Genomic DNA, 12032 nt, shown 5'->3' on the forward strand with positions numbered 1-12032 from the left:
CATAGCATAGGGAACTTGCTCAGAACATAGGAATTCAATAAATGCTTATTGAATTGAATTGTCCTAATAGGAATGAACTCCTCTTCCTCCCTGCTTCTCACCACTTCCCCCAATCTCACACACACACACACACACACACACCATGAATATATCCATGAATTCATAGAAAGGGTCATCCTTCTAAATTTCAGTGTAAGGAAACTTTAAACCGCACACCTGACCTCTACCTTTACATCCCTAGAATCATGGAGTCAAAGGAGCTAGACAGTTTGAAAGAGTTCAGATAGTTCACTGCCCAGCCAAGACTAGTGTGGGTGAGTGGGGACTGGTTGTTTACTCTCCATATTCTTACCATTTCCATGGAAGGACTCTCAGTGAGGACTGGTGCCTGAACTCTGGTGTCTGAAACTGCCTTCCTTCTGACCCACCTCAGAGAGCTTTTCCCATCCTGGGCTGACAACCAGGAAGCAAAAGAATGGAGCGGGGAAGGAGGGCAGGGTCGGTACAAGGGCTTTGCACATCTTGAATCCAAATCCGGGAGAAGAGTTCATTCAGAACCACTAACTTCTTGGATCTGGGACTCTGGTTTTCTTCCATGAAAAAAAGAAAAATTGGATAGTACAATCATGGATAACCTTTCAGGTGATTTTTTAAAAAGTTTTTTTTTTTAATATAAAAACATCGGGGACCATTAAAAATGTTCAATAACTGTCACTCCTAAATACTCATCCCCCCATCTATTAACACTGACTCTTCAGGTGACTCCTTAATCCAGCACCCCATTTACCAGCTCTTTCTCTTTCTCTTCTCTCTCCCCTACTTCTGTCTTTCCATCTCTCAGGCTCCTCCCACCTTCTCCATCTCCCCCTCCTTCCTCTCCCCTCATCTCTCCCCTTCCCTTTCTCTTTCCCTCATCTCTGCTCCACCTCCCTCTGTCTTCCATTGTCCTCTTTTCTTTATCTTTCTTACATCTCTCTCCTTTCTTTCTCTCTCCCTTTATTCCCCTTCCCTCCTATTTCTTTCATCTCTCTCCCCCATCCACCCCCACCAGACGTGCACCTTGGCTAAGAACATTGCAGGAGGCAGGACAAGCCCAGGCAGCTACCCAGCCCCCCCCACCCCCACCGACCCCTTCATTTGCCCCAAGGGGCCAATTCAGAAGCTGCTGAGCCTCTGCCAGAAGGACTTGGTGTGGAGAAGGATCCCAATGCAGAGAATGCAGAAAGGGCAGTAGGATTGAAGATGGGGAGCCACAAAGCTTTGGGAACTGGGGAGGGGGGAGCAAGGATCAGAGGTTAAGGAACCTGTCCAGGGTTCAAGGAATTTCTGAACCCAGTGTGGGCTCTAAGAACTGTGCCTCTCCCCTTGCCCTTGTCCCTTCCTAAGGACAGGGCTCCCAGGCAGGGCCAGGATGAGCATCAGGAGTCATATTTCTTTCTAACTGGGGGTGAGTCTCCTAACAATCTTAACAGGGGGTACAGATAACTTTGTGCCCCCTTATTGGGCTGCTCCCCTGTACCTGTTTTGGTCTATCCCTGCATTGCTAATGATCATAGTGCGGCAGCTTCTACCTTCTGGGAATCTTAGGGAGACTAAGGTATGGAATGTGGCCAGCCCATGGGAGGTGGGGAAGGAGAGAGTAAGGAGATTGAGGTGGGCTTTAAGTGGGGAAGGAAGAGAAGGAGGAGAGCAAAACGGAATCTCATCGCCAAAACCTGGACTTTTCGCTGAGATGGGCCGTTGGGATGAAGAGGGTTAGATAATGAGTGAAGTCCCCAGGGGCTGTGGGGCTTCTTTGGGGCAACACATCTTTTTGCCATCTCTTTTCCCTTTCAACTCAGTTTCCCCATTATGGAATGCTACCTATTTGTAGAAAGGGAGGTTGTAAGAATTCCCTACTGGGTGTCTGACGGTGCTTGAAAATCCTTAACAAAATATGGTCAGCTTTATGACTTTTTCCTGGGGAGTGAAAGAAGGCAGACAGTCTTTGGATCCTGAATGTGAACTGAGAAAGAGGCCAGGGATTTGGGGGTACTTCCAAGTTTGCTCAGACCCTGAGTTTAGTTCCCGTAGTAGAGAGTCTAGGTGAATTGGAGAAAGCTTAATCTGTCTGGATTACGAGTGAAGAAGCTGATGTCGGTGGGTAGAATGCTAGCTAACATTTATGTAGCGGCAAGGTTTGCAAAGCCCTCTACATTTGTTAACTCATGGAATCATCCTCACGAGAACCCTGGGAAATAAGTGCTATTATTATCTCCATTTTACAGATAGGGAAACCGAGGCTGAGAGGGAGTAAGCGATTTGCCCAGAGTCACACAGCTAGGCAGTGTACGAGGCAGGATTTGAACTCAGTTCTTCCTGACTCCAAATCCCACGTTCTACCCACAAAGGCTTCTCAAGGGGCTTACGCGTCTTACTATAGAGGGGGTGAACTTGTTTCTTTGTTCGACTGGGCCCCAAGGAAATGGAGACACAGTCCTGGGAGAAGGCTTGCGATCAACAATCCCATTCCCTAGTTCCCCCAAAGAAATTCCAAAGCCCAATCAAATACTTCCCTCTGGAATGGGTGGATTCGGGAGGTTTTTCTAATTTGCCTCGGGGAAGAGGTAGAGACCTAGATCCAAGAGGCATTGGATAATTGGGGTGGGGTGGGGGGGTGGGGAGAAAGGGGAGACTCAGCCCCCAAAGGAAAAAGTGAAACTGACTACAAGCAGGAAATGCAACTGACCCAGTGTGGTGTCAGTTGCAGGAAATGCAAAGGCAGCAGGAGGTCCCGATACTGATCTGATCCCTGACAAAATAATCCAATAACGCAGGGCACTTTCCCCTGGTGCCTTTCATCCCAAGATCTCAAAGCACTCCACAGATCCTTCTTTAAGATTCCCAGTACCTCAGGAGGAGAATTTTATTCAGCAAGTTTTACTGGGCAATGGAAAGATAATAGGATAGATCTGAGGCAGGAAGACAGAATGGGGGCTTTCGAGACCCACCTTCCCATGCAGACAACCCATTACTGCTTTGAAAAACCTTAGCGTTTTAAACAATATGAAAGCAGAGGCTTTGGGTTCTCCCAGATCTTTCCTTGGGCTCAGGCCACAAGAAGTTAGTAGTCGCCCCCAGCAGAAAAATCATCTACCATTCCCCCACCCTCCTCCAACCCTATCTTCACCTCCCCCCCCCCACCCCCCCACCCCCACCCCCAAATAAATAAATAAACTCAGCCCCACCCAACGGTCAGTCGGCCGAACCACATCAAAGTAGAGCTCTCCCTCCGGGGCCAGATGCTGGGACCGGCCATTGGTGTCCCCCCAAATGAACTTGGGGAGAAATCTCATTATCCCCAAAGGAAAGGGTTTTTTCACAAGTTTGGTAGGGCTGTGCCCTTCCCAGCCCGAGACCAAGTTGTGGGGCCGGGGAGGGAGGGGAGGGAGGGGAGGCATGATTGACAGCTCTGAACTATAGACTCATCTCTTACCTTAGGCCGAGCGTTCTGATTGGTTGCCTGCTGACATCCTCAAACCCTGTTTCTCTGAGCTCTTGGAAAGGGGGGGGGGGGAGAGGCTGGTGAAGGTGCGTTTCTGACAAACCCGAAAGTCATTTCCAATTTCAAGTGGACTTTGTTCCAACTATTGGGGGCGTTCGCTTCCCCTCTTCATGTTTGCCTGCAAACTTCCTCCTCCAACCCAGGACTAATGGATCACCACCTGCTTGGATTTCTCTTCTACTTCCTGTTCAGTGGCACCAAGGTCTTAGCCGGTTACCCAATTTGGTGGTAAGAGTCGCCTTTCCCCCTGCTCCTCATTTTCTCTTTCATGTTCTGGCGGGGAAGGGGGAGGGAAGGTGGTACTGGTGTTGGGGATAAGGGTGGGAGACTAGTTCGTTGCTTCTCCTTTCTCCTCTCCTCCTTCCAGGGCTCCCCACCACCACCACCATGAGAAATAGGTTGCTTGAATTCCTATGCTTCTATTGCCTTCAATTTCAGAATCAAAGTCCTAGGTTCTGTGATAATCACCATTTTCTTTTCCATTAATTGTAAAGGTTGAAGAGTCCTCCCCCCTTCCTATTTATGAAGGACTCTTTTTTCATCCCTTAAATCCAACAGCCCCCCCCCCAAAGCCATGGTCCCCGGAATCCCTTCCTTCAATTGCAACTGGGCTTCTTTTTTAAAAGGGGGGGGTCTATCTGGATACCCAGACAGATACATGCTCCCATCTGCATATCTGGGTTATTCTGGCTGAATTTGGGGCTTTGTGCAGAATTCTTATGTTCTGTCACCCCCACTCTAGCTCATCCTCTAGAAAGGGATCTACCTCCCCCCCCAAGAATCATTTATCTTTTCCCCCTTTTTCAAATGGCCAAGGGCTTTAAGGGACTTAGGGACTGGGGGTGTAGGAGGGTGGGGGAGTGGTGTGATATATTTTTTTAAAAAAATCATCATATTCTTCTATGTAAGCTGTGTTAATCCAGACCCTCCAAAGTGAGCGTGGCCGGCTTGAGCCGCTAACGAAGGTGCCATTTAATTTCGAGTTCGTTCATTTCTTCCTTTCTCAATACTGGGGGTGGATGGGAGGGGGGTGTGGAGGAGGAAATAAGGTTTGTTTTAAATGGAGTTGTCTAGGTTTTGGTTTTTTAAAAAATTAAGTAATTATCCATTTCAAATTAATTTCTTTTCTAAAGAGAAAGAAAAGTGAAAAGGGAACAAGAAAGCCGGAAAGAAAGGGACAGTTCCCTCTCAGAGAAAGGAAAATACAAAACAAATTTTAGAAGATGAAGATGGGAAAATGAGGAGTGGGAGGCAGGTTGAGTAACATTACATTGTGGTTCTCTGATATAGGGAGCTGTTTCTTGTTTACCGAATGACACAATCTCCCTCCCTTTGGCAGGTATAGGGGAGTCGGGAGAGAGAGTGAGAGACTAAACCAGTTTCTTTAAATCACTCCGAGTCTCCCCAGCACCCCCAATCCTCTACATTCCAGAAAACTTCAATTAATGAATCTTCCCTCAAGATGATGATGGAGGGGAGGGGGACGGGAGAAAGAGGTTGGGGTGGAATTTGGGTTGGTTGAATTTCCAAAAATATCAGGAGTGTGATTGCTTCTCCCTTCAGGAGAACCCAAGTGAAAAGTGCCCATTGGGCTCTGCTGCAAGAAATACAGTCCAAAAGAACTCAAATTCGCATTTTTCATCAGCCATCTCGTAAAATTCATCCGCTTCTATCCAGTTCCCACCCCGGCTTCTTTGGAAAAGGGAAAATGACGATTTGGGCAAATATGAAGTCTCCTCCTGCAGCACCCTTCTCCTCCGAAATTAAAAACAAACAAACAAACAAAAAAGAAAGAAAAGAAAAGCAGAATAGCCAAATCTCAAATGTGGTTGCGTGCTCGCTCCCCGATTCCCACCCCCCCCTTCTATCTTTACTGGAAAAGTAGCACTGTTTATGCCTGAAGGAAAAGAGGGCCTGGAAGGGGGATTTTGGGGGTGAGAGAAAGGAGGGCAACATAGGTTGTAGACAGTAAGGACTATGCAGTCAGGAGACACTCAAACTATATAGTCAGAAGGTCGCTGGGAAGTCATCTCTGCAGGATAGCTCCAGAGTCTTTCTTTGGACTGGCTCAGCATGGGATGCAGCCCTGCATTTGACTGAGTTGAGTGGTTAAAGGAAGAGAAGGGCTGGGGAGATGTCTTCCCTGGGAGAAAAGGCAAAGAAAATAAAATCCCATCTTCTAGGGGGTGGGCTTTTCTTGGGTGATGGAGGTTTCCGCAGTTTGTGGCAGAGGGTTGAGGGGTTAAGTAGCTGCTGAGACCTACCCTCCACAGCCATTCTTCAGACGCGAGGATGAGTTCAGTTCTTTGCACAGACAGAACCCCCAGACAAGGAAAGGAGTCTAGGAAGGGGACCTGTGGGAAGGAGGCAAAATCAGTTCCAAAAGGCAGAAGGTGGTGGCGGGGAGGCCAGCCTTGTCTTGTGCCTGTCGAAGGTACCGGGAGTGTGCTGTCAGCAATGGACAAAGCCAGCTGGGGAGGCATCAGTTGGCTAAGGAAAGGAGTGTTGGGTTTGGAGGTGGATTTTTTAAATGGTGGTTTGAAAAGCTTCCAGTCGGAGGTTGCCACGAGAGGGAGAATTAGGCCAAGGAAAGGGCCATTAGAAAAGATATCTATCTGTGAGCCTGCCAGGCCAGGTCCACCCTCAGTTCCGTATTCATGGTGTCAGACAAATCAGAGTAGAGAAGGGAAGCAGGGTTGCTTTGTCTGGGTGTGGAGGAGAAAGGTTCATGTGTCTCTGTGTTTTATCATGTTTCTGTATGTGGAGGGGGTGGTGGTGTCAGTGACCATGTCTGTGTATTTCTATGAGGGTCAGTTAGTACTTGGGGGGGCACCTGTGTTCATGTCAGTGACTGCCAGTGTTGGTAACGGTAGGTCTGCCTATGTCCATTTGTCTTTGCCTGTGTCTGTGTGTCTATTTATACAAGAATCTGTGTGTGTGAGAGAGAGGGGGGGGTCAGTACATCTTTGTGTCTGTATTTGTATGAGGGTCAGTGCCTCTGGCCGTTCTTCTATGTCTGTCTGAGTCTGCCCAGTGCCTCTGTATGCCCATGCCTGTGTGATGGGGTCAGTCCCTCTGTGTGTCTTTCTATGCCTGTAGAAGGGTCAGTCCCTCTGTGTCTGTCTCTGCCCACAGGAAGGTTAGTACCTCTGTCTTTCTCTGTGGGTCTATGTATGTATATATATGTGTATGTGTCCATATCTATAATGTGTTTCTGCACCTGTCTGAAGGTCAGTGACTCTGGCTCTGCATCAGTGTCTGTGCCTGTTTTTGTGTCTGTATCCGTGTATGACTGTGTCAATGTTATGAGTCCGTGCTTCTGCCTATGGGAGGGTCAGGGGTTCTGTGTCTGCGTCTTTGGCAATGTCAGTGTTACATACCTGTGTGAGGGTTGATGCCCCATATTGCTGTTTATGTTCTCATCTGTGTCTGTCAGTGCCTGGGCCTATGTCTGGGTCTGGGTTTGTACTGTGTATGTCTATGCCAATGTTATTCACCTGTGCCTTTATCAGCATCAGTGACCCCATATGTGTTGTGTCTATGCATGAGAAACAGTGCCTGTGATTGCATCTGGGGACACGTATGTCAGTGCTTTGTGACTGTCTATGTGAGTGATTCCTCTGGTAGGGAGAGCTTCAAAGAGGAATATGTATATATATGGATGGATGGATGGATGGATGGATGGATGGATGGGCTTTCTTAGCTAGGAAACGCTTTCCCTGCAGTGATCAATTCTCCTGGGAGATTCCTCTGGTTCAAGGAGTATAGCTGCAATTACGTCCTGGCCCCGCCTCCACTCATTCCTCCCTGGGTCTGTGGTCAGTCGCCAACTTCAGGAGCTATTTGGGCATAACTGTGCAAATGGAGAGAGGAAACACATTATTCCCCCATGGCTGGCTCTTAGAATTTGGGTAGGGGCTGATTAGAAGAGTGAGATGGGAGTGGGGGAAAGACACAATTCCACCCCTGATCCCTAGAATTCTGGACAGGCAAATTCAAGTTGCTTATGACACTCTGGCCCACCTAGCCCACATGTATGCCCTAGAGAGGGATTTGGAAGGGAAATTATTCAGTCAGTATCTTCGCCCCGCCCCCCCCCACTACCAAAAAAAAAAAAAGCCAGAACTCTTAAGTCTAAGTAAGGCTTCTCCCCCCACCCTCTTGACACTGAACTTCAGATCTGTCTGTGTGAGCTCTAGCCTGGATTTAGAATCACAAAATCAAGGAATGTCAAAGCTGGGTGGGATATCTAATTCTATCCCCTCATTTGCAGATAAGGCCCAGAGAGGGGAAATATGTTGCTTGAAGTCACACAGCAAATTCATGGCAAACCTCCCATTTCCAAGGCCAGGGCTCTTTCAGTTACACAATGGCAGCTGTTGTCCAGTCTCCTGAGAGACTCCTGGAGTATCCTGGATCATGCAGTTCACTCTTTCAGTTCCCACCCACAGCTGGTAGAGGATATTGTCTCCTCTTTCTTGGAAGAAAATGAGACCATTTTCTTAGTGTATATCCTCTAATACAATTGGATGAATGAACACTGACTCAGGAGTCAGAAGACCCGTCCCTGTCCCAAACTGGATGCCTGACCTTAGGCATCGAGTCATTTCATTTCTCTTGGACTTAGTTTCTTCATATGTAAAATGAAGGGCTTATCAGCCCTTGGCTACCTCACAGGAGAGCTGTGTGCCTACGATGAAGTAATAGATATGAATGTGATTTTGGAAAGTTATTGAGAATGAGGATTCTCAAATGGGCTTCTCAGCATCCTGGGACAACACTAAGAGGATCTGGGCCAATTTGCTTGTCCTGTGGCCAACCTCAGTTTTCCCTTTTGTAAAAATGGCATAGTCTCGACCTCTCCTATCTTCGCTGAGACAGGAAAACATGTTCAGTCAAACCCTCTGGAGGTCAGTGAGCTCAGATGTGCCAAGCACCTGGAGACTGTGGGGGAGGAAGGCCTGAGGCCAGGTGTTAACACTTGTAGCAGGCAGGAATTACAGATGGCTCGGAGTGTCCCTGGGCCAGAGCTCGCTGGGCTGAGGCTGCTGATCAGAAAGATAGACAGACAGACAGAGATGGACAGATACCAGATCGGATGCCCAGGTTTCCATGGTGGGTGGTCTCCCAGCTAGGTCAGATCTCTCCCCAGGGGGATAGAATGTTGAAGTTAATCCAAGTCACTTGGAAGACTATTTAAGTCTCTTCTTCCCCAAGTCCATTTAACCCTTAGTATTCTAAATCATATGATTGATGAGATTTTGATTTCCTAAACTGGATAATGCGGTGATTACTCAGAGAAGCACTCTACATCAGGGGAGTATTTGAGACAAGTAATTCAAGGAGCAGAGAAATGAGTTTGGTCTTATGAAGAACTTGCTCATATTATAAAAATAAAATAAAATATAAAAAAGCAAGCATCTTAAAGCCTTTTCCAAACAAGGATCCCCAAACATCTCATCAGCTTCAGATGGCACAACCCTAACATCATCAGATCACAAAGATGACCGTCAAGACAGGCTGTGAAGTATGAGGGGCATTTGGAGTAGGTAGTGACTACCCACTGTTTAGAGAAACCAGATAAATTCCCTGGGATGAACAGGATTTCAAGGAGGGGCAAGGGTTACATTAGGTGTCTGAGATGAGGGACTGTACTCCCCATCATGGGCCTCCCATACATCTCCCTCCCCGACCTCTTTCCTTGTCCAGAGAGCCAAGTAAATAGCCAAATCAACCCATTCTTGAGCCAAGCTAAATAAGGGCACAGCTATCTCAGCTTGCCCTGTCTATTCCAGGGCATATGATCATGCTTACCTACTACCCCCTTTTCCTTCTGACACCATTAGGGAAACTGAGACAAAGGATGATGGGGCATATCTCTAAAGCACAAGAGGCCTGTAGGAGGTGGGGGTGGGAAAGCAATGAAGACTAGGACCCTGGAGTCCCATCTTAAGCTATTCTAGCCAGTGCCAGCCCATCCGCATTGATGAGTTTCCTCACACCTTTAACAACTTTTCTGGTTTGTGCCTTGCTTGTATACTTCTCAAGGCCCATTATAATTATTGTCATTTGGTTTAGATCTTTTCCCTACTAAACTGTGAGCTCCATCAGGGCAGGACAGGGTCTTATTTATTGTGTCTCCACTGCCACACACTAGGTACTCAATAAATGTTTTGTTGATTTGCATTGAATTGATGCCCTGGGCTGATAGAGACTAGAGTGGATAAGAGTAGGCCCCAAGGAGTGGAGCTTCTGCCAGGTTTTATGCTAGGTGGTGAGTTTTTAGAAACTGAAGCATTCATTTCCAGATAAGAGGACCAGGTTTGGTGGCTGAGTCATGATGGTGGGGATATGGTCTCCCAGAGTAGAAAAAGGGAAACACTTATCTCAGGGAAGAGAAATGGTTGGAGTGGGAACCCTTAATGACAGTATTTAAATTGTGATGATAGGTCTATTGTGGCTCATGCCCTGTCCATCAGGCCCTGCAACCACATTGCCAGAGAAAGCCACATTGGAAGGAAAAACATTCTCCATTTGGTGCCCCTGATGGGAAGGGGTAGAGTGACATCCTACCCCTCCCCCAGCAAACCCTACCCTCAGAAGGTGTCTGTCATTCTGCTATTTAATCAGTGAATCTTTAAATTTGGCTTGTTATTTACCAAGATGTTTTCATGTCTATTATCTCATCTTATATTCACATTATCTCTATACTGGAGTGGAAAGAGCCCTGGGCTGGAAATCAGGAGATCTGAGTCCTCATCTTGGCTTGGCCACAGATTTGCTTGTGTGACTTTTGGTTGAGGTTTGGCTAGAATGTAATTTGGGGTGTTGTTAGATAGGGGAGCATGGTAGAGCGGATAAAATACTGGACTTGGCATCAGGAAGACAAGGGTTCCAAAATCTGCCTCTGATATTCACTGGCTATGTGATCTTGCTCAAGTCACTGACCCCCTCTGAACCTCAGGCAATTGTCAAAAGCTATTCTGGTTGTGATAAGCCTTCTCTATGGAAGGAGCTCCCACCCCAAAGATGTCACAGGTTTTTTTTAACATGTTGAATCCTCCTCTCCCCCTCCAGTAGTCTCCAACTTTTTTTGGTCACCAATTGATAAAGTTTCTGAGCATAAAACACAAACCTATGCAAATTTAATGATTAATTATATACATGTACTACTATACTAATATATTGCCAGACATTCTGAAACACATGCAAAATAGATATTTAAAAAGAATGGGGAGGCAGCTAGATGGCGCAGTGGTTAAAGCACCGGCCCTGGATTCAGGAGTACCTGAGTTCAAATTCGGCCTCAGACACTTGACACTTACTAGCTGTGTGACCCTGGGCAAGTCACTTAACCCCCATTGCCTAAAAAAAAAAAAAAAAAAAAAAAGAATGGGGTTAGGGCAGCTAGGTGGCACATTGGATAGAGCACCAGCCCTGGAGTCAGGAGGACCTGAGTTCAAATCCAGCCTCAGACACTTGACACTTACTAGCTGTGTGACCGTGAGCAAGTCACTTAACCCCAATTTCCTCACCATAAAACAAACAAAAAGAATGGGGTGGATAAACGATATTTTTAAAATAACGCTATTTATTTATTTATTTTATTAATGGTACAAAAGCCCTTTTTGTTCTTGCTGAAGAAATTACATTTTTTTTTTTTTACTTAGAGCAAGGTGAATGTGCATGCTTATTTTTTTTTATCTTGATTTAACATTTTGTAATGCAGTGAATCAAAGGTCTGGTTCTAAGTCCAGTTTATTCTGATCCTTGGTTTTCATAGCTGAAAGACAGAAATTTCTCAAAGAAACAGATCCAAATGGAAGAAAGTGCCTTCTTGATTGTGCTAACTAAATGATATTAATTTCCCATCTTTTCCATCAATTATGCAAAGATTTTTGTTGTTGTTGAACTACAGTTATTAAATTTCTTTCTTCTCTGATGAAAGGGGGAGGTGGTCTGTGGACTTCACATCTCAAGTCCAGAGGGTTGCTGTTGCTGGGAATGGGGGGAGACACAAGCAAATGGCAAGATCTTCTGGTGGGCCCTGGGTTCCTGTTGATGGTGGGGTTAAGAAGGGTCTTTTGAGCAAGGTTTCTCACCTGAGAAAGTTCTGCACTTGGCTACCTCTGAGCCCCAAACCTACTGGTGGTTAAAGCCAGTCCCTGCCTCTCCTTGCTAGCTGCTGCTGCCTGTTGCCCTAGCTCTGCCTCTCTTTACTGCCACTTGCCTGGGGCCCCAGACTTTCATGTTTTCCTGGGGGTCAAGGGAAAGAGAAGAGAAATAGCTCACCTTGCAAGTAAGCATTTCCTCATGTTAGGGCAGCCTGGTTGGCTGGGGCCAGTGAGGGCCCCCACTCCTGTCCTGGGATTCTGGGTGCTGTAGTCTCACACTACACATCCCAACAATCCTTCCCTGAGAGGGAGGTTCTGCCATAGGTCACATTGCAGGGAAGCAGGGTCTGTCTGGTCCTGTTGCAGCCAGGACT

At 46.8% G+C, this 12032-nt stretch overlaps 1 protein-coding gene across 1 annotated transcript in view; it reads left to right on the forward strand.

Annotated features, from left to right (window-relative positions):
- The first annotated feature begins 3553 nt into the window (after positions 1 to 3553).
- WNT3 (Wnt family member 3) overlaps positions 3554 to 12032 on the forward strand; it is a 96942-nt gene continuing 88463 nt past the window's right edge. Inside the window, exon 1 of the mRNA XM_044004710.1 lies at positions 3554 to 3772. Within this exon, the coding sequence (XP_043860645.1) occupies positions 3693 to 3772 (80 nt within the window). The 5' untranslated portion in view covers positions 3554 to 3692. The remainder of the gene's footprint in view (positions 3773 to 12032) is intronic.

The sequence above is a fragment of the Dromiciops gliroides genome, chromosome 4, assembly GCF_019393635.1.
Source record: "Dromiciops gliroides isolate mDroGli1 chromosome 4, mDroGli1.pri, whole genome shotgun sequence".
Lineage (NCBI taxonomy): Eukaryota > Metazoa > Chordata > Mammalia > Microbiotheria > Microbiotheriidae > Dromiciops > Dromiciops gliroides.